General features: G+C 39.9%; 1 protein-coding gene across 5 annotated transcripts in view; it reads right to left on the bottom strand.

Annotated features, from left to right (window-relative positions):
- The window catches only part of ckap5 (cytoskeleton associated protein 5), a 54355-nt gene that overhangs the window by 23614 nt on the left and 7875 nt on the right, over window positions 1-22866 (bottom strand). For all 5 annotated transcript variants that reach the window (XM_039807929.1, XM_039807932.1, XM_039807933.1 and 2 more), the window contains 17 exons: window positions 21835-21948; window positions 20954-21058; window positions 19504-19593; window positions 18306-18470; window positions 12545-12673; window positions 12290-12451; window positions 11679-11780; window positions 8912-9022; window positions 8147-8239; window positions 6203-6388; window positions 5942-6036; window positions 5448-5631; window positions 4220-4380; window positions 3259-3433; window positions 1428-1541; window positions 359-487; window positions 14-208 (listed from right to left, as the gene is read on the bottom strand). In XM_039807929.1, coding sequence (XP_039663863.1) covers window positions 14-208; window positions 359-487; window positions 1428-1541; window positions 3259-3433; window positions 4220-4380; window positions 5448-5631; window positions 5942-6036; window positions 6203-6388; window positions 8147-8239; window positions 8912-9022; window positions 11679-11780; window positions 12290-12451; window positions 12545-12673; window positions 18306-18470; window positions 19504-19593; window positions 20954-21058; window positions 21835-21948 — 2310 coding nt within the window. The remainder of the gene's footprint in view (window positions 1-13; window positions 209-358; window positions 488-1427; window positions 1542-3258; window positions 3434-4219; window positions 4381-5447; window positions 5632-5941; window positions 6037-6202; window positions 6389-8146; window positions 8240-8911; window positions 9023-11678; window positions 11781-12289; window positions 12452-12544; window positions 12674-18305; window positions 18471-19503; window positions 19594-20953; window positions 21059-21834; window positions 21949-22866) is intronic.

The raw sequence follows: 22866 nt of genomic DNA, 5'->3' as shown, positions 1-22866 counted from the left end.
ATTGGTTCAGTACTTTGAGTTTCCCAGCCGCCTTTTCCATCTTGTCATAGCCCAGGTGCATCATGAAGGTAGGCAGGGCATCCTGAGCTTTCTTCCTCACATCTCCGTTTCTGTCCTCCAGACAGGCGTAGAGATGAGGGACACACAGCATCAGGTCCCCAGGGACTGTCCTCAGGGTTGGCAGCTTCTCTGCTAACCAGCCTAGAAGCTGTGTGATGAAGAGAGAGTGTTAACACGCATCTCTGATTTGCATTGTGTGTACTATGATTTTGCTCAGGAATGTGTATGGCTCTTTTCGGGAATGACCACATTTTCCAACACGAACAAGACAGTGAAGAGTATATGTATCTCTGTGTACCTCCTGTCTTAGGAAAGGATTCTCTTTTTTGAGCTCCTCTGACAGGTCTTCTCCTTCCAGCCACTCCTTCATCCCAGTCTGCTCCACCCAGGCCTGGAGAGTGGTCATGGCAGCCGCCCTTACATTAGGCTGCAGAGGAACAGAGAAGCATGTCCATCATCACCACACAGTCAGGGACATGACAGTGTCTCCAGAGCAACATGTTTCCATCTTCTCTCGCCTCTTCAGATTTATTGTACTCTCTTCAACATACACAGTATGTACATTTTCAAAATGCATATAATATGCAATAGTTATTACACTTTTTAAGATGGACATCTTCCTTTGATTTATTCTGTATCCGTATGCTCTACCTGTGCCGTAGATTTCTCATTTGTAAGTGTAAAATTGCTTTCATTTAGTGTTGTTCTGCCAAATTTAATGACCCCGCACTTTGTTTTTTGGATCTTAGTGTTTCTTTCTTCAAACTCAATTTGAAACTTTCCTGCAACTTCATGAAATGATTGGTGCAAAGTATTGTTAAAAAAAAAAAAAATAAAATTAAAAAAAAAAATTAAAAAGGTGTTTGTAGTGCTGTAAGGGCTCATTTCGGTGTTAAGGGCTCGATGCAGATACTACATTGCAATTGCTGTTGAACGTGGAAACACGTGTGTGTTACTGTAGGTTAGAGCTGGGCAATATATCGATATTATATCAATATCGTGATACGAGACTAGATACAGTCTTAGATTTTGGATATCGTAATATCGTGATATGACATAAGTGTTGTCTTTTACAGGCTGCATTACAGTAAAGTGATGTCATTTTCTGAACTTACCAGACTGTTGTAACCATTCCATTATTTACCTTTACCCACTTAGTCATTATATCCACATTACTGATGATTATTTATAAAAAAAATCTCATTGTGTAAATATTTTGTGAAAGCACCAATAGTCAACACTACAATATCGTTGCGGTATAGATAGAGGTATTTGTTCAAAAATATCGTGATATTTAATTTTCTCTATATCGCCCAGCCCTACTGTCGGGTGTTTGGGTTTCTGATTCAAGTGTATGTGCCCAGTACCTTGCTGTCTCCCAGTACAGTGACAATAGGGATTCCAAGTGCTTTAACATGCTGCTTAAGTCCAGGTCCCATGGCTGTAGACAGCTGCTGCAGGAGAGTCAGGGCCTGCTGGACCTGGAAAGCACAAACATAATGGTCATTTTTAAATTACATTTTAATATCCTATTACTGTGAAAAGTAGTTCTTAAATCCTTCTGTACAGTAAAACCACCACAATCACTTTGGCTTTGCTCAAAATTTGACTTGCCAATTCAAAGCGCTGCTATTTTGCCACTTTCAACTTCGCGGTTCTCTAAATCTAAAATTTGACAGTTTGACAATGTAGCATTTATACGTAGCAAAATCATTTCAAATCGGATAAGATAAAGCAAAAAGTAATATAGGTTTACAGAAATGTCAATATAATGTCAGTTGTTGTTAGTGTTGGGTACCGAACCCTGTACTTTTACCGGTACCGACGGAATCACGTCGGAATTGGCTCACGTAAAACCAAACCAGTGCCAAATTTCGGTACCTGAGAGCGCGTAAGCGCAAGCTTATCTGTCCTCTCTGCATGTTGACAGAGAGCGCAGCTAAAGGCCGTTTTACAGTTGTGCGGAGGCTCCACGCAGAGCTCTTGCCGTAGCCTACATAAGTGGCCTGATGTTTATACTTGTGCACTGGTGTGTGCGTCGAGCCGCGCGTGTGTGTGTGTGTGTGTGTGTGTGTGTGTGTGTGTGTGTGTGTGTGTGTGGGGGGGTGAGAGAGTGAGTGAGAGAGTGCCAGCGATTAGCTTCGGAGCGAGTAGCGACTCTAGAGTCATAGTGAGAGAAACAAAGTGTTTGTTTTTTGACCATGGTGGGAAATCTGGAGCAGTAGAAGTTAACGCTCTCCTTGATTTCACGTTGTTTATGGAGAAGGAGAACCAGGAAATGAGTCGGGGGGGAAATGCAACGCTACCAAGCCACGGCCGAGCAACGTGCGTCGCCACGACGTGTAGTTATATTTTTCGAGAGGTGCACATCAGGCTACGGCATAGATGCAGAGGGGTCTGCGTCTACGCCGGACCCTGCGCCGTCAATTCGACGCACTATAAAACTATAAAAAGGCCTGAAGACACACGCGGTTTGGAATTATTTTTTTAGTTAACATTTAGAGACAGACAACCCTGTTAACATTCCCCGATTGATATTTTTAAATATATATATTCATAAATATTTATAAAGACATTTTCAGCGGAGGGAATTACATATAGGGTATTTGTCGGCTTCTTGAGCCGTGTGTTGCCAATGCGCACATCGGTTTGAATTATGTTTTTATATTTTTTATTTGCTCAATCGCTTCCCACTGCCAGGGTTGCAACTGAAATAACAGCCTAAAGCAATGACGGTTTATGGAAAGCACAAGCGTAATTATGGTCTGATCTTGTGCCTGAATAATGGGGAAATGCTATTGATAAGCGTTGTGATTTACGCATTTACAGCGCCGGCTATTTTTTTTGCCATCTTTCTATCCTGTTTTAGGAAGCAGCGACGGTGTTGCGTTTTGCCTGTAAAACCGTGTCTGTGTTCTTCATATTTATGCAGAATCATAGTTTGCTCTTCTTATGTAAAATATGCGGCCCTGGTAGAGGTTTGCGATTGGTCATGCTGTGCAAACACCGCCTCTTTTATGTGAACGCGCACGTTGCTGGGTTGGGAAACCCAAGTTTGTTTGAACTAGTTGTTAACCAACGTTGTGACACAGGTTATGCGGGAAAGCAGTTGTTAGGGTTAGTGAAGCCAGGTAACTGGAATAAATCCAGGCCATGTTGACCTTGCTTTGTAGTACAGGCCTCTGCTCTCTTACTAACCAGGATCTTGTTGGAGTCGCCGAGTCGTCCTTTCAGAGCCATAGGCAGGTCTCCGATGTTGGCTGTAATGAACTTGGCCTCTGAGATGATGGCTGCAGCCTCGTCCAGACCCTCCTTCCTGATTTTCCAGTTCTTATCCCCAATTTTAGACACCAGATCAGATGTAATCTTGTCACTAAAAGACAGGAAGCAAGAGAGACAAACAAGAGGGAGTGAAAACAGGAACTATATTTCAGAGTGAATGTAACAGCAAGCAAAATAAACTGTCTTCCAGCTTGAGTAAAACAAACAGAAAATGTTAATGTACATATAATTGGTGGGTAGTATAAATGGCATAACAAACTTAGTTATTGTAATGGACCAGCTTAAATAAGCACCGAGCACTTGAGAACCACGTTACTAATGATTTCTTTGTTGAAATGTTTTTCTGCGTAACTATCTTAAGTGCAAGTGTACTAATAGTGGCGTCACCATAGACTAAAATAATAAATGTAGCATCAGTGACGTCACCAATTGGTTTGTGGACAACCATTTTGAAGCCTTGAGTTTGACAACTCGCGTTTTTTTTTTATTTTTTTTTTAAACCAGACATGACGATTTTTGGACGAGAGGGTGGAGGGAGTATGACGCGGCCAAGCCAGTTTTGCATATGGTAGCAATGACCCTGCACTAAGCTAAACGCTAAAGAGAAATAAAAAAGTTGCTGATTTTCAACCGGCTGGAGCGAGCCACCCAGCAGAGTTTTGCCAAAGGGTAAACACAGACCTCCGGCTACTTGCGCCATTTATCGAAGTTTAAAAAACGTCTGAGACGTCAGAGAGCTTTACAGCATGCACGGAGATGAGAAGGGTATGTATCGACTTGTCTAATTTTGGGGGTTACGGTGAATACGCTAAATTCCCAATAAGTCGGCATGTTCCTTTAATCTTGTATTATCAGTGCAGGTTGACTGTTTGGTTACCCGATATCTGTTCTGGGCAGTAGGTCCATGATGTCCTGTCCTCCTCCTCCTCCTCCTCCTCCTCCTCCATCTTCTTCCGGCTCCTCTCCTTCATCACCCTCCTCCACAGCCCCTGACTTCTTGGTAAATCTTATTGGAGCTGGTGGAGACTGGCCCTGCATCTGTGTGGGAGATACACATACAAATAGATGTCTTATTTTCCTTTGTCGTGTCTCATTTACATGCACATTACTTGTTGTCAGGATAACCAACTGGTAATTGTTGTGGAATATCCATCTTATGAACTCATGCTATGTAAGTCGAGACAATGGTACCCAGGTGTCATTCAGGTCAGTGTCCAACATAACCTCATAAACTTTCAAGGCAGAGGAATACTTCAACTTTGTGCGTCCATAGATGACGGGAGGCGTAGCAGCTGTATAATAAGACAGTGCTGTTCACCCTGCCAAGGCCATTTAGTAAACACATAACACATTTTATCGGTGCTGAGATATTAGAGCGCCCGCATTATCTTTGTTTACCTTAAAAAGGTTCAGCTACACCTCCAGCATGAGTTTAAATACACCTTCAGGAAGACAGGAACTTCCGAAGTTGGAATGGCATCCACACTGTACTGTGTAGGATTGGGCGGTATCCAAATTTTGATACCGTCAAACCTCCTCGTTATTTTACCGCGGTATACTATTACCGTGACTAATTAAAAATTATGACGTAAGGCTCAGACGGCATCACCAAACTGTTGGCTTGTGCACCGTTCAGAAACTGAATACCAAACACTAATACTGAAACAATAACAACTTACAAAAAAACTCTCTCCTCCACACTGTCACCTGAGGACAACCACACATAATTACATAAGTTATATTTAATATTTAATCCTTGTCTCCTATATAAGTGCATTGCATTTTTTTTAATGACAGTATTGAAACTGATACCGTTGCTATTTTTAAGACCCAAATGTTGTATACCGTATTACCGCCCAACCCTAGTACTATGTGCTCCTAAATTCTCCTGAATTTGGAAGTCATTAAATGCTCCAGTGTAATTCATCAAACTCTCTCGAATCATCTTCACATATGTGAAATGATTGTGAAATTGTGCTGCTCCTGAGTTTTTCCTTAACAGTAAGGTTGTTTATTTTTGTCTTTTTTCAGTTTTCTTTACCAATATAAGTGTGTGTGTGTGTGTGTGTGTGTGTGTGTGTGTGTGTGTGTGTGTGTCCCCTTACCTTCTCAAACTCAGCATCTATCTGTGAGAGGAGAGCAGGCTTCTCATCTTCAAAGAACATGCGAAGAGGCGCTCCCATGTAGAGGTACATGACTCCCAGCAGGGTGATGGCAGACGTCCGAACTGCAGGGTTAGTCGCTCCCAGAGCGGTTTTCACGTTGTTTATGAAACCCTTCACATTGATACTGGAGAGAGGGGGTAGGTCAACAAATACCCTTTGTGAAGGTGTAGTAACATATTTTGTTTTTTTTCATGGCCAAAACACTTTCAAATGTTGTAATTTTAAAGAAAAAAAAAAAATCTGATAGATAGATAGATAGATAGATAGATAGATAGATAGATAGATAGATAGATAGATAGATAGATAGATAGATAGATAGATAGATAGATAGATAGATAGATAGATAGATATATATATATATATATTTTAATTAATTATATAAAATGAATTATATAAAAATAATAATGAGCATCAAAATAGGAGCTGTAATTTACCCAGCAAAGCCAAATTCCTTCATGGCATTAGCCAGCCAGTTGAGAGTCTCTGCCTGGTTTTTGGGGTTCTTCTGTGCAAACGCCATAGACACAACCTAAGAAAAAACAAAACAAACACAAACCGTGTAAATACAGCAATCCATCATCATGAACATCTACCGGCCCGTTGATCACTTATGTAAATTGTATTTTCAAGTTCTAGTTTGGCAACTTAAGGAAAAAGATTTTTTTTTTTTCTGTCCAGAGAAATCTGCTACAAACCTGTTCTGCAGTCCACGGCAGTGAGCAAGCCTCTCCAATAGCAGTCAATCCCTCTTTGGCCTTTCCACCACATTTGATGTCTCCGACCTTATCCACCAAGCCATCCAAAACCACAGAGGCTGACGTCTTTGAAAACTGTCCTCTCTGAGCTACAAGGGCAACGATGTGTAGCTTCATCTGCATCACCTACACAGGAGAGACAACATTAGAACAGGGACATCCCAATCGCTAATTGACGGTTCCTTGCTAATAGGTAGACAATACCTAGTCGATAGCAGTAAAGCATGATTTAAGCTCCACGCAGAGCTTTCGCCATAGCCTACGTAGGTGGCCTGAAGTTTATACTAGGGCTTTGATGTGCGCGTCGACCTCTTTAAGAGAAAAGCAGGGCCGGCATGCGTGTGTGCGTGGGAAGTGTGTGGTAGAGAGACGAGAGTGACGGCGTCGCAGCGTGAGTCTCCACGTACCAACGGCGAAGATTTAACGCAGAACCATAAATCAGGCTTTAGACACTATCAATCCATGTAGAACAACAAACAGGCTGTTCTTAAGTCAACAAGATAATACCTGGTCCCTCCCATGAGACTGGCAAACAGCTTCATTCCCCAGGCTGTCAGGAAGCTCAACACCCTCCCCTCTATATATAACTTATTTCTTCATCTTATCTGTATATATTTCTTATCTTTTATATTATTAATTGTTGTACATGTCCTAATTGCACTGTGGGTCGGAGAGAAACGTATTTTCAATTGCTCTGGCACATATTGCAGAATTGACAATAAAGTTGACTTGACGAGTACCAGCTACTGCCATCAGGGAGGAGAGTTTAGAGTTCCACGTTGTTGAGTGAATGGATTTAAACTCTTTTATCCCCACAAAAAAATATTGCAGCAGATCAAAAGAAGATGAAATCGGTACGTAAAAATAAAACTCGATTTGTATTTTATTGATTGGCTATTTTCCAGTTTTGCACAATTTTATTATGTTTCTAGTTCCCTGCAGCTGACTTACCCTTGTCTTTTTTTATATGTGGAATGTTTTTTATGGATGCAGCATGGTTGGAAGCCCATTCCAAATTTCCAACAATTTGGGACTAAAGGAATCTATAAATCGGTTAGTGATTAGACGATACAGCTGATCTGATATCGCATCAAACCTTCACCACGGTTTAATATAAAAGTGGACCAACTAAAAAGAACCAACTCAAGTGTCAACAAGTGTATTACTCTCAAGTTTTATATTTTCCAATTCACCATCTAGTTCAAAATAGTAGATCTGTGTCAACGGTCTGATAAGCAATAAACTTCTTTTTTTTTTTTCATTCATTAGAAACATTTTTCACTTCATGATCTGTTCTTTACCTTTTTAACCTGTGTAATGGATAATGTTATATTCTGGGAGAAGAAGAGAGTCTGTCTTTCAGCAATAAACACATTTGAATGATTTGAATCATCATTTCTATTTAGTCAACATGTAAGGCTATTATAGTTTGATGTTAGATACATTTTATTTTTTGAATTTATCTAATCATAACTGAGATTATAAACTAATACAAACAGAATTATGCAGAAAAAAGTATAATACAGACTGTAGGTGCAATGTTTGACAAACATGTTATTGATGGGGAAAATAAAAAGAGACAAAAATAAAACCCACTCCTTCGCTTGTAACTAACTTGTTTTTTGGACTGCCACAACTTCTCATTGTTTGGAATTTGTATTTCCCCAGAGACATGTTAGGTGTATCGGACAGCTGATCAGCTGTACGGCTTCTCTCTTTACTCTATTAAAAACACTCACAATTAAGGGGTGAAAATCCAACCCAGCAACTATTTTACTGGAGGCAATTATTACATTCCAAGGCCAAGCAGGTGCTGTCATATTGCTTCAGGAAACTGGCTGTCAATCAGTCCCAACCTTAAGCTGCTATAACCGAGGAAGTTACCTGGAAGTTAGTCTCCTTCCAGCCCGGTTTCTTGGCCAACATCCTGACTAAGGCCTGGCAGGGCATCTCCACCTTATCCATGGTCTCCACAGCCTAGAAGCACACATGAATCCATACATTAATAATCCTGCATATTATTGTACAACACATCAGCCGTTTCCATGGCTCCAACAGACTTGCAATGTAGAGTTTTTAGTATTTCACACTGAAAACAGATTACTGATATGGGTTCAATCAATGAGTTTCATCAAACATGTATACATACATGATATGATTATTTTCATTACTGATTGATATGCCAATTATTTTCTCTAACACTTTAGCTATTACCATATCTGACAGTCCATGGTGATGCATTCACATTTTCGTTTTATTCAACCAAATATTTTTTTTTTTTTTTTTTTTTTAAAAGAAAGAGCAAAAAAAAAAAAAAATTTTTTTTTTTTTAAAAAAAAAGAAAAAAAGAAATTTGATTTGAGAAATCTTGTAGCCAACACTTGGCATTTTTGCTTGGAAAATAAACAGTTTATGCATTATCAAAATAGTTGCCGATTAATTTTTCTGTCAATCGACTATTCATTCAATCGATTAATCATTGCAGCTCTAGAACCAAGCACATCAATTTCTGTCTTGTGAGGACAATTGCTGGTGCATGACAGGCACCACCTTTTTATGCAAACAGATAAAATGTATGAAATAGTTGGTCATGAATTAACGCAGTCACCAAGGAAGAAAAAAAAAAAAAAAAAAAAAAAAAGACTTTACCCTCTGGAACTCCTCCATACTAGCCAGTCTCTCCTTCCAGTTGGCTGAGTCCAGCAGCTGTACACAGGAGGCAGGAAGTACACCTGCTGCCCGCTCTTCACACACCTCAACCTGACCACACACACACACACACACACACACACACACACACACACACACACACACACACACACACACACACACACACACACACACACACACACACACACACACACACACACACACACACACACACCTCAAGTAATCAGAAATTCCAGCAGCAACATACCGTACTAATAATGCTTAAACCCTTTGAGAGCAAAAGTCAGTGTGCTAATCACAACAGACCCTTTTCACAGCAAAAACAGGAAAAGCACAGGTATGAACATTGGCTCAATTTTATTCGTAGTATCCCAGTAAGCCATATAAGTTACCGAAACCCTTAACAACCAGTATCTACTGGGCTGAATAGCAACGCATGTTTCAGTGCCACTTAAATGCCTGCGCTGCTCTCTGGTGCTCTGAACCAGACATCAGAGGCAACAGAAGCATCGCTGCATGTGACGCTAGTTAACATTACAGTTTGCAGCAGGTACAGTAACATTAGCCTACTGTTAGCTAGTAGCTGGCTTAAATATGGTTAAAATGCTGACAGCTAAACGGTGTAAATTGTGGCTGTATTTCACTGGAAATGATTCCAACACTGGGCTGCCCAACAGTCTGCAGCTAAAGACACAGAGTAACTGCACTTTGAAACTTTGAAACAATGGTGGTGCTCTCAGAGTTGTCAGGAGAAACAACACAGACAGGACCTAATGGTAGAAAAGAATGCTGGTGGTGAACTCAATGGTATTGTAAAATACCCTTTTGTCTTAACTGCAATTGACTGGTGAAATAAATTTGTCATAAGAATTTTAAATAAATTATTTAAATTTGACCATATGGCCTTAGCAATAAACACCATTTCAAAAGTATCGTTTTAGGACCGGTATTGGAAAAAACCCACGATACCCAACCTTAGCGAGCATACACAATAGAGCCCTTTAGCTCAGCTAAATGGAATTCAGCCATCATTCATACTATTTAGACCTATGATTTTTCTGCTTTGACAAGCTAAATTGCTAAAATTTACACATCAGAAACCTTGGTGGAGTTGTGGTTTTAGACCTACATTTAAGAGAGACAACAACGACTTTGACTTCATATTTGAAACCACCTAGGAATTCAGATTCAGCTTGTTAGCGACAAAGACATTTATAGAGGTATAATACATACCTATATAATATCATAGCACTAGATGAAAAGTGAACTGTGACAAAAAAAAAATGCTGACCTCTGTTTATACTATAAGTAAGCCTTTAAAAGGCTGGAAGTCAAATACAACCATGCATTATATGCCAAGGTGAGCACATTTTCCCACTGGTTAATAAACTTGTGACATCTTGGGTTTAAAATTATAAATATTGCCAAATAGGCACTTTTGCTTTGACACAAAATCCTCCACAAAAATAGAGATGCAGCGGTTTTGGTTATATAAGGCGTGTTACAAAGTGACGCACGTTCATCGCGGAAGTAAAGGCTGGACTACAATAGAGCCTAAACCTATAACGTGCACAAAAAAAGATATATAACACAATAAAGGAAAGGTAAAAAGCCAAAAAGCATAATGAGCACTTTAAAACGTCATGGTTAATTAATCGTAAAAAAGGCACTACACATTATGTGTAGCAGTGTGTGTAGTTCCTTGACAACGTAAATGTTCGTGTTTCTGCGCACCAGGCACATCAGACGCCGGTTCGGTCACCGCGAGTATTGACTGTCAGAGTGATGTACAAAGGCGTCCCGAGGTGGTATAACTTACTGCTGCAACTTTTTAACTGTGACATAAAGTTAGCAAACACCAGAAAAACGCAGAGCCAGACCCTGACTCTCAACAGGAGCAGCTGCAACAGGGAATTCAACCCAAGTTGGGAAGCTTGCTAGCGACTTTGTTAATTAACCTTGTTAAGTGTTTTTTAGCTTTTTACGTTACCAGTTAGCTAACGTTAGCCTGTTTAATGTTAACGTTAAGAGGCAAAACTCCACAACAGCTCAAACATGTCACTGACGTTACCACTAAACGTTACTTATTTACTCCTTTTCATCCCCTATGGGACATAAGGCTGCAAAGAGATCTCTCCATCGCATTTATTCCTTGGCAACATGTCAACAATCTCCCTGTGACAGGTGCATATTGTCTAGCAGCTCCTCCAACTTTCAGAAACACCAGCTAGCAGGGTCGTGTCTAGCCCAAAAAAGGGCCAACTTCTTCTCAAGAAGGACAGCACTGTCTTGGTTTGTGGTGTGACTGATTCACCTCTAGTCTCTAATCTTTTCAGATTAATTTAAATAAAAAAGTTGATTGATCATATAATCATTTTCAAAACATTCAAAACTGTTACTGTGTTATTTCTGTTTCAAAAGGCAGCAATAAATTACATTCTAATCTAGAGTGTTTTGTGATTTTTGATATTTGTAGTGAAATTAATTAATGCATAATAACCGTGAAACTGATTATTTTTCAGACTATAATCGTACCAACAAAATCTATAATCGTTGCATCCCTAGAGTAAACCTTACAAACAAGACTAGTGGGAAACAATGTTTCTCACCTCTTTCTGGAAAGACTTTATTTTTTTTTTGGCGGTTGTCTTCTATTCGGACCTATACTGCATGCACCCATGGTACAGTGAGCCCACATTTTGACAAAAGCTTCAACTGCAAGGTAAATGTATGCACACAGACTTACCGAGAGTTCAGTCTCTGTGAATTCTCTACTCTCAGGGGTCTTCTTGGTTTTTCCAGCAACTGCACAGGTTGGTTTGCCTTTCTTAGATGGACCTGCTGACGACTGCAGAAATAAGAGACACAAAACCAGTCAAGTACAACTGTAGACACTTACAGTGGCAATCAAGATTTTCATTTAAAAAAAACGTTTCTGTTAAGTCACTATTCCCACCGATTAAAAAGTAATGCAATATTTATATATTCGCAGTACTACAAACTGTTTGTGTGTGGTGACAAACCCGGAAAAAATACTGTATTAAGTTACTGCAAACCGAACATTTCCGACTGCTGCAGCTTCACAATAAAAGCACTGGCGAAACACAAGTTGACTTTTATTATTAAGTAGTCACAGGAAATGCAATGTGTTCGTCAGTGAGCCTGACCCTGACCACTGTCATTCATCAAAAGTTTGGGCATTTTTTCACTGCACATCAATTTTAAATATTCCAGGGAGTATAAGAACAAGAAGGAGCAGCCACCAAGTTCTTTAAGGTCATACGATTCATAACATTGAGGTGGAACCAGGTGACAAATAATTTTAGTTTTTTTATATGTGCATCGCTCTTAGCATACCTTGCTGGCAGCACCAGTTTGGGTCTTCCTTGGTGGGGCAGAAGATTTTGTTGGTGCTTCAGCAGGGGGAGGAGCTTTAGCTGCTGGCTTCTTTTCCCCTCCTCCTCCTCCTGCACCCTTCTTCCCTCCAGCAAGCTCCACTTTATCAGCTGACTCCTTTATCTGTCACCATATGAAACAAAAAAGACAGTGGTAAGCAGTCAACTACAATAAACGCAGGAGCATTCTCCTGGTTTGAATGCTACTGATCCTTACCTTGTCCAGTTTGAGTTTATCCAAATCAGACAGGAAAGGGTTCACAGCTTTCTCTCCCACCACTTTCATGGCCGTCCCCAAAGCTTCAAAGGCCGCGTCACGCACCTCTGGAGCAGAGTCATTCACTTGCTGAAATGGTTAAAAGAGAAAAAAAAGTACAGGTAGGCAATTAAAAGAGGACATTTGAAATGGGAGCAAAGTGACTTTCCACCTTTTTTCTTTTATTAACTGCCTGAAATCAAGTGCACTTAGCAATGTTAGGTTATGGTGTCATGTGTTATGCCCCGGTACTGTATGTTATACTTGCAGGGAGCAAAAATGGACTCTCTCACATGTTATTCATATTAGTGTTTCCCTAGTCTATATCCTTGACGTTCCACTTCCGGGATTGCTTCAGGGCTGCATGAAATTCCGCCGGATGCGTATATTTTCGCCAATGTCCGTTTCCTTCTGCTTTCTTTGTGTTGGAATTTTAAACTCCAGTGGATTTATGAGGACTGTGGTTACCCGCTCCTCAGATCTGTGCATGGTAAAATGAGACAGCTAGCTATGTCGGTCTGTCAAATCTGAGTTTTCTCTCACACGACTATACAGTGGCTCCGTGTGGAGCTTAGCGCCGATCCATGACGATTCTGATTGGTTTAAAGAAATGCCAATAAACCAGAGCACGTTTGTCTCCCATCCCGGAATGCTGTGTGGAGTAGCCAGACCCTCCCATCCGCAGCGTGTGGATGGTCTGGCAAAGCGAGACTAGTGTTTCCCTGACCCCCACAGGACGGACGATGAATTGATTTAATTCATTTGTCATACATACATACGTGTGTGTGTGTGTGTGTGTGTATGTATGTGTATGTGTGTATGTGTGTATATATGATATATATATATATATATATAAAATCATGTATCATTCCAGTATTGTGTTTCTGAATTGTTTATCATTTCATAGTTATGCATTATTCACTTCAGTGTAGAATATGTAGTTGGGGCATTACACACTTCCAAGGACCGTACACTGACAAAAGCAGCTTTTCAATATAATATGTTAACAGAGTATATACAAAATACATGTGTATGTATGTATGTATGTATGTATGTATGTATGTATGTATGTATGTATGTATGTATGTATGTATGTACAGTGCCTTGCGAAAGTATTCGGCCCCCTTGAACGTTTCGACCTTTTGCCACATTTCAGGCCCCAAACATAAAGATATAAAACTGTAATTTTTTGTGAAGAATCAACAACAAGTGGGTCCCAATTATGAAGTGGAACGAAATTCATTGGCTATTTCAAACTTTTTTAACAAATAAAAAACTGAAAAAGTGGGCGCGTACAAATTATTCAGCCCCTTTTACTTTCAGTGCAGCAAACTCTCTCCAGAAGTTCAGTGAGGATCTCTGAATGATCCAATGTTGACCTAAATGACTAATGATGATAAATAGAATCCAGCTGTGTGTAATCAAGTCTCCGTATAAATGCACCTGCTCTGTGATAGTCTCAGAGGTCCGTGTAAAGCGCAGAGAGCATCATGAAGAACAAGGAACACACCAGGCAGGTCCGAGATACTGTTGTGGAGAAGTTTAAAGCCGGATTTGGATACAAAAAGATTTCCCAAGCTTTAAACATCCCAAGGAGCACTGTGCAAGCGATAATATTGAAATGGAAGGAGTATCAGACCACTACAAATCTACGAAGACCCGGCCGTCCCTCTAAACTTTCAGCTCATACAATGAGAAGACTGATCAGAGATGCAGCCAAGAGGCCCATGATCACTCTGGATGAACTGCAGAGATCTACAGCTGAGCTGGGAGACTCTGTCCATAGGACAACAATCAGTCGTATACTGCACAAATCTGGCCTTTATGGAAGAGTGGCAAGAAGAAAGCCATTTCTTAAAAGATATCCATAAAAAGTGTAATTTAAAGTTTGCCAAAAGCCACCTGGGAGACACACCAAACATGTGGAAGAAGGTGCTGTGGTCAGATGAAACCAAAATCGAACTTTTTGGCAACAATGCAAAACGTTATGTTTGGCGTAAAAGCAACACAGCTCATCACCCTGAACACACCATCCCCACTGTCAAACATGGTGGTGGCAGCATCATGGTTTGGGCCTGCTTTTCTTCAGCAGGGACAGGGAAGATGGTTAAAATTGATGGGAAGATGGATGGAGCCAAATACAGGACCATTCTGGAAGAAAACCTGATGGAGTCTGCAAAAGACCTGAGACTGGGACGGAGATTTGTCTTCCAACAAGACAATGATCCAAAACATAAAGCAAAATCTACAATGGAATGGTTCACAAATAAACATATCCAGGTGTTAGAATGGCCAAGTCAAAGTCCAGACCTGAATCCAATCGAGAATCTGTGGAAAGAACTGAAAACTGCTGTTCACAAACGCTCTCCATCCAACCTCACTGAGCTCGAGCTGTTTTGCAAGGAGGAATGGGCAAAAATGTCAGTCTCGATGTGCAAAACTGATAGAGACATACCCCAAGCGAATTTACAGCTGTAATCGCAGCCAAAGGTGGCGCTAAATAAAGTATTAACTTAAGGGGGCTGAATAATTTTGTACCCGCCCCAATATTTCAGTTTTTTATTTGTTTAAAAGGTTTGAAATATCCAATAAATTTCTTTCCACTTCATGATTGTGTCCCACTTGTTGTTGATTCTTCACAAAAAATTACAGTTTTATATCTTTATGTTTGAGGCCTGAAATGTGGCAAAAGGTCGAAAAGTTCAAGGGGGCCGAATACTTTCGCAAGGGCCCTGTATGTGTGTATGTATGTATGTAGATATATATATATATATATATATATATATATATATATATATATATATACACATACATACATACATAGAAAAAGTCCTGACAATTACTGATAAAATTCCCCCCCACTCGCTCACAGGATCTCCTGTAACTGGACTCAGCGCAACAGTTGCCTACAGTTTAAATTGTTATTTGCACAGCTGTATATTTTGTTGCGCAGGAGAGAAAAACCTGTAATTGTACCAGTGTTTCTGCTGGCAACGTTCTGCGGCCGCAAACAGCAAAAAACACTGAAGGACAGTAGTAACTGGATGTAACTTTAACTTCAGTTGTATGAGTAAGAGCGAACTTGAGAGCTGTGACCCATGGCCAGATTATCATAGTTCTTAAAAATGCAAAGCAGCGACTAGAGGTCGGCCGATTAATCGGCCGATTAATCGGCCGATTTTTGGGCTTTTTTTTTTACATAATCGGCATCGGCCAATATCAAGCCGATTAATAGGCAGGCGCATCTGCGGGCAGCCTGGTGTTGTTGTTGTGGAACACGTGTTGGACGCACGCTGCCCCTAGAGTCAATTACCAGCAGAGTGAGCAGACCACATCCAGTGCCTAAGGAAGGAGCTGTTCCTCGGAAAAAAACGGTAAGGATTAAATTCTTATAAGTCGTATATATTTAATGAAAAACATATGACATGTTACTGCCAACTTCGAGAAAAAACATGAACAGGCGACATGACGTTCGGCTACTTTGGATATTGATAGCTGTCGTGTCATGCTGTCATGTCACAATAATTAAGCTAGAATTTTGCAATCACAGACTATGAATAAATATTTCCTCCATAACAGACAGTGGATCTGAGACTTATTATTTGTTCCGTTTGTGTGTCTATATTTGAGAGGGTTGTCAACTCAATGCAGAGAAAGAAGTTGTAGTTAAAAGAGACCACCGCACCATAGGCTAGTGAAGGACTGGCTTTGCTTTGCTAGCGTCGTTGCTAGGGTTGGTACAGAGTAGACCCGCTGCTAATATGGCACCTGTGCCTTAACGACCCGTATCTACCGGACCGAATAGCAACGCGGATTTCTCTACCTCATTTCGGCGCCACTGATATGCCTGCGTTGCTCTCTGATGCTCCGAAAACGAATGTTAGAATAACGGAAACATCGCAGCATGTGACGCTAGTTAACATTACACTCGTCAGCAGCTAACGTTAGCCTACCATTAGCTAGCAGATGGATTCAACACGATTAAAATGCTGACAGCTAAACGGTGTAAAGTGTGATTTATTTCACTGTATAGGATCCAACAGCAGTATGTTAAGCAGTGTGCTGCAGCCGTTGTTTAGCTACTTGTCTGAAGAACAACACAGACGGTGCGTCGCGGTGCATTCAATGTTGTTGTAAAATACCCTTTTGCCATGGTGGTTGTTTTTGTCGTTCAACAGCAATTTACTAGTGAAATACGTTATTGTTATAAGTTATAGTTATTACATTATTATTAAATCATTTAATTTTGACCATATGGCCTAAAGTTGTTTTCCCCCCTTAATTAGGTTTTGTCCATTTGGCTTTGTCTGTCAACAAACAAAACAAACCAAAAATACATGTTTCAGGACAGTTTTTGGGAAGATGATAGAAACGTTTTTAGCCTTGTATCACTTACAATGCACTGAATTATTAGCTGATTTATAAAACAAATGTTAGATTTTATATCTATACCTATCTATAAAATGACTTGAAGAAGATACTATACAAAAAATACTAACTTAACCTTGTATTTTCCCCCTTTTTTAGTCATTAAGTCTGATGGCTGAAAAGAAAACCACCCCCTTATGGCAGCGCTTCACCCAGCCAACACCAAAACAAAGAAATGCTGCTGGTTGCTACTGTGTGTCAGCACTACTATTGTTAAAATGGTAAATTTATTTTATTGTTCTCAGCTGTTTGATAAATGCTGCTAAGTGCACTAAACTTTCTTTTAATTAAAAAGTTTATTTGACAAAGTTAAATTTATTTTCTCTTTCTTTCTTTTTACCCATTTTGTTTATTTATACAATATATGTTTTTACATTATACATGTTTAATGTAAGTATACAAGTGCAGATTGGTGTTCAAGTGTTCAATAAATGTTTTTGTTGAGAAATTTTGTGTATCTTAAGTACTTAGTGTTAAATTTTATCTTTCAAATAGAGGTTAAAAACAAGCAAATATCGGCCAAAAATAATCGGCAGCATATATCGGCCGACCCTGATTTCAAAATATCGGCATCGGCCTGTGAAAACCCATATCGGTCGACCTCTAGCAGCGACTATACAGACATTTCATACACAAGACACGTGCAACGCCGGTGACCTGCCAGTGCGCATTTAACTTACGCTGGTCTCGTTCATGAGTCAGCCATCACTCCGCTAGTAGAGAATCCAGTCTATAGTGTAGTTTATACACATTACTGATAAACCAGAGAATTGTACAGCAACAATCTGCTTCGAATTCTCAGAGAAGGCCTTTTATTCATTTAATATAGGTTATTTATTTTAGATACATTTTGTATTTACATGTGTTGCAGCCGGAAAGGAAGGTTTCTGTTTTAATAAAAATGCTTGTTACATCTCACATGTGACTATGACTTAACGCTTAACATTTAGCCCACTTTGTTGAAAATACCAAGGTATTTATCGCGCATCGCCATTCAGCCGAAAAACAACGACGTGATTTTTGGTCCATATGGCCCAGCCCTACCATTGACCGAAGCTGCGTTATTATGAATCCCACTGCTTTTCTGAAGCGTGATCGTGTTTATAATTATTCTCACTGCCTAAGGGATAGACAAAAGTTCCGCACTGCAGGTTTAACTTTATTTTCCATTTCAGTCCGATATTGAGAGGGCATACTATAAGAAACAACACATTTGTTTATCGTCATGTATAGCTTTACCAAAAAGGTGAGGGTAGTAATACTGTTAAGATATTTCCACCTAGGGTATGTGTACCTTGACAAGAGCAGCACAGAAGGGTTTGAGGACGCTCTTGGGCAGTGTGGCCTGTGTGCAGTGTCTGAAGGAGCGGGCCAGAAACAGAGAGGCCTGCTGCTTAATGGAGGGATTCTTATTGTCCATCACAGCCAGGATGTCCTCCGACAGGTTCTGAAGAGTGGTCTGGAAAAAAAGAAGTCCTATTAAATATGAAATCAATGCAACATTACAAGTTGTCAAATAATAACATCCAAAAGTTTTTTTTAAAAGGGCCAAGTGATATCAAACATAACTTACGATCCTTTGTACATGGGCATGACTGTTTTCTTCCTATCTGCATGCATATAGACCTATGCATCAGATGCTCCTTCCACTGAACCATTTTATTAAGCTGTACAATATAGGTTGTCAATGTCTTTTTGCCAATCTGAAGTTATCTCTTCATTAGGCTAAACTGCCTGAAACTAATATGATACATTTTTATATTCAGGCTGTGAAACAGGTTGCTGTAAAAAACTGTAATCTTTGTTTGTCATGATTTGCTAAACGCTAAGATGGCTAGGGAACTTTTTTGGGACTTTTTAGGGCTTTATGTCGACCAAACTATACATGCTATAATACGAGACATGCAATAATAAGGTCAAAAATATTTGACTTTCGATTAACAAGAAAAATACAAGAAAATATAAATTTTCTAACTAATCGCTCCATTCACTTTGATGATGTGAGGGTAGATAGGAAAGAGGCTCCATAGGAAAGAGGCTCCATAGGAAAGGAGGATTGGTTCAAGGTAGGTTTACGCAGATGAATCTTCAGGAAGGAAAACAGTGTAACAATTTAGGATACCACTTATAAACAGATGAGAGAGGCTTTGTTCAGAGTTTTCACATAATGGAATGTAACATATTCACAGCAGTAGCAACCAGAACAAACAAACCGAAAATAAAGCAAAAACATCACGGACATAGTCAAAGGGGAAATACAGATAACAAGGAGTAGAGATTTTCAGCCCAATGTTTAGACCTGTTTAACGGGCTACACATCCAAACGAAGGACCACACCCCAGTGGTGGAAAGAGATCGAGGAGAATGATCACTGACGTGTTCTGGCCTTTTTCTAAGCTTGTTTTCGTCACAGTAGCTAGTTCCTCCGTTACTTTTGCTCTTCAACTTTTGATTGGATGATTCAAGAAAGTCAAATTATGGACTATACTTACGGTGAGGAAGATGGCATCAATAGCCTCCTGCAGGGCCTGGACAACCTGAGGCTTCTTCTCCTTGAACTTCTCCAGAACTGTGGGAACCACCTAAATACACAGTGTTTTAATTTAGCAGTTATCAATGAGTTTGAAAGATGGAATAGTACGGTCATTCAATTGTTGTTTCACAGGACCAGTTAAATCTGTGTCGGTGACTGACTGAATTCATGTCCTGAATGTGGTATTATCCCTCTTTTTTTTTTTAAAGATATTTTTTAGGGCTTTTTCCTTTATTTAGAACAGCTGAAGAAAGACAGGAAAATGGGAGAGAGAGGGGGGATGACATGCAGCAAAGGCTCTCAGGTCGGATTTGAACCCAGGCCGCCGCCAAGGACTGAAGGCTGTTTTATGGTTCTCACGGAGGCTCCCCGAGGCTCGGCAGGCCTTAATGCGTGGTCTGGCGGTCCGATATTCTTGGGCGGTCGGCCTGGTGGGTGGCGGCGGTGTGTGTGTGTGTGTGTGTGTGTGCGTGTGTGTGTGTGTGTGTGTGGTAGAGCGAGGGAGAAGTGAGAGAGTGACAGCGATTAGCTTTCTGACCGAGGTGGGAAATCTGTAGCAGGAAAAGTCAACCCTCTCCTTGAGGTCATGTTGTTTATGGAGAAGGAGAACCAGGAAATGAGTTGGGGGAAATGCAACACTACCAAGCCATGGCCGAGCGACGTGCGTCACGTAGTTACATTTTTCGAGAGGTGCACGTCATGTTACGGCATATGGTCTGGCGTAGACGCAGAGGGGTCTGCGGGGGTACGCCGTCGATTCGACGCAGAAGCATAAAACAGCCTTGAGCCTACATGGGATGCACGTTCTACTAGTTGAGCTAGAGGCTGCCCCGTATTATTTCATTTTTAAGTTCAAAGCTCCAGGGTATATGCAGGAATCCCGTAGTTAAATGGAATACCTTTTAAAGACCTTTTTAAAAGACCCTTTCCATAAATTTTAAGACCTTCTCGCCACTCCCGGTCCTAACATCCGCAGCACACTAGGGCTGCATGATAAGGACAATAAAAAAATACTTCTTTTTTTTTTAACTATACATTGTGCAGCCCTAGTTGAGATGATATGTAAAACAGAATCAGGCATACGTGCGTCTTTATGAATCTGACGGAAATAATGCACATTTCGGTCTCTACAGTTTTAGTAGTGAATACACAGAGTTTTATGCATCTGGCCCCTGCTGTCTACATCCTATTGCAATTTTGTGGCTAGCACTGGCTAGCACTGGCTAGCATGTGGGACCGGACTGCGCCGATGTGCCAATAATACCAAACCGCTTCACAGAAACAAAAACGACCCCACTCTTTTCGGTGCTAATACAAACCTTTGCCATGACGTTTTGAGACACTCAAAACGTTACAAACAAAAAGTAACAAAATTGCTGTCACAATATAAAGAGATTCCTTCAACTTACTTGTCCTGCATATGTTCCAAACTTCTTCCTGAGACCAGAGGCCAGTGCAGCCAAACATTTAGCTGCCACCGTCACCAGCATCACATTGGCATCTTTTCCCACAACCTGAAACATAAAACCAGTAAGCGTACTATGTAGAGTCACCAGATCACCCTATTAGTACCGTATTGGTCCGAAACTAAGACGACCCTGATTATAAGATGACCCACCCTCTTTCAACACACATTTTTGGAAAAAAATACTTTTTGAAGACCAAATCCTGTTTTATAAAGAAAATCATTTTATTTGAAAATAATTCTAATAAAAAACACATTGAATAAAACACGGTAGGCTGTTGTTTTAAAACATCTTTTAAATAAAATAATATTTTCAATATCTTTTTAGATGAAAGTGTCCCATTTAAATTAACAGTAAATATTTCCAAGGCCTTCAGCTGAATGACTGCTCTGGTAATGGGCATCCCTTCATTCCCTTTTTCAGTCACGTAATCACACACTCTCCTGTCAATCTCTTGGAAGCGGCCGCTTTGAGGACCACGGTAAGATGTTCTCCATCTAAAACTCTGCCATTTCGACCAGCTGTTTGTAACATTAAAATAAAATGGATTATGGATCATTTCATTTCCATAGTTTATCGCTGACTTTACCAGCTGACTTCTCTATTGGCTGTTAAAACAGGTGACGTGCCTTACGTTCTGAAACCAGCCTCTGCAACTTGAACAGCTGAAAGTCTAGACCCCAAATATAAGACACTGTCAGACGTCTTTCCAGGAGAAAAATAAAAAATACTTCTTATATTTGGACCAATCCGGTAATTGCTCTTTAACTTAATTCCAGAGAAGACTGTCTAACTGAAAACCTGACAAGTACTTCAGTCTTTACCTTCTTCAGAGCTCTGACAAGGTCTCCATAGTCTCCATTCTCTAGTTTAGGGTTCTTTGTCAGAGCCTCTACAGCCTCCAGAGCTTCTTTCCTCTCCTGCCACTTTTTAGCTTCCTGCAGAAACCGAAAGAGCAAGGACACATATTTCAACATTTAGTGTTCCTCACATAGAAAAGCTTAATTACAAAAAAAAAAAAAAATGTATATATACTGCACACTTATAATTTCCCAGTTAAGAAGTTTCTGTGGTGGCCGGGTTGGGTCAGTGGTAGAGCAGGCGCACATATCACCCAGAATTTTGTCTTTGGATACTTTAAGAGGCTATCCAAGATGAGGCTGGGCCACAACACAGAGAGACCTTAGGTTTTTAAAGTTTTTTTTCTGATTTGATTCTTTCACGATACATGGGTACCTATTCGATTTGTATTCCTATTTTCCTTATTGTGATTCGACAGTATCGAGCATAGCCATTTTGTTTTCCTTCTTCAACAAAAGCAAAAGTTGAAAAATACACTTTGAGAGACAATCTATCATGAGGCATTTCTAAAAACTGAGTGATTTCTAAGAAGAATGCACATGTCAGTCTGGCATTTATTTAGTTTTTAACCCCTGTGTCGTCCTCGGGTCAAATTTGACCCGTTTTCAAAGTTTTTTTAATATCAGAAATATGGGTTTCTTTCAACCAAATTGCCCAAAAGTAAGTTGGATGCATGGGTGTACCCTGTACGTTGTTCTTCCCGGATGAAATTAATGATTACTTTCACTGAATTTTGGGTATTTTATTCATTTGAAAAAACCCTAACCCTAAAAGTAAATGGTTTTAAAATAGCATCTTGACTAAACTTTGACAAAAACCAGTCTGTGATTCACTCAACATCCTCTGATCTTAACTAGTAGTCAAAATAATTCATAATTTCTGCTTTTTTGAAACTTAAAAATTAGGGACATTATGTAATTATTTATTTTATTTCCATATTTTTTTTTTATTTTTTATTTTTTTTTTTTTTTTTTTTTAAAAGGTGCCAAAAACGA

Source organism: Perca fluviatilis, chromosome 8, assembly GCF_010015445.1.
Source record: "Perca fluviatilis chromosome 8, GENO_Pfluv_1.0, whole genome shotgun sequence".
Classification (NCBI taxonomy): Eukaryota; Metazoa; Chordata; class Actinopteri; order Perciformes; family Percidae; genus Perca; species Perca fluviatilis.
Note: the sequence above shows the minus strand (reverse complement) of the source record. Positions and strands in the feature narration are given on the sequence as shown.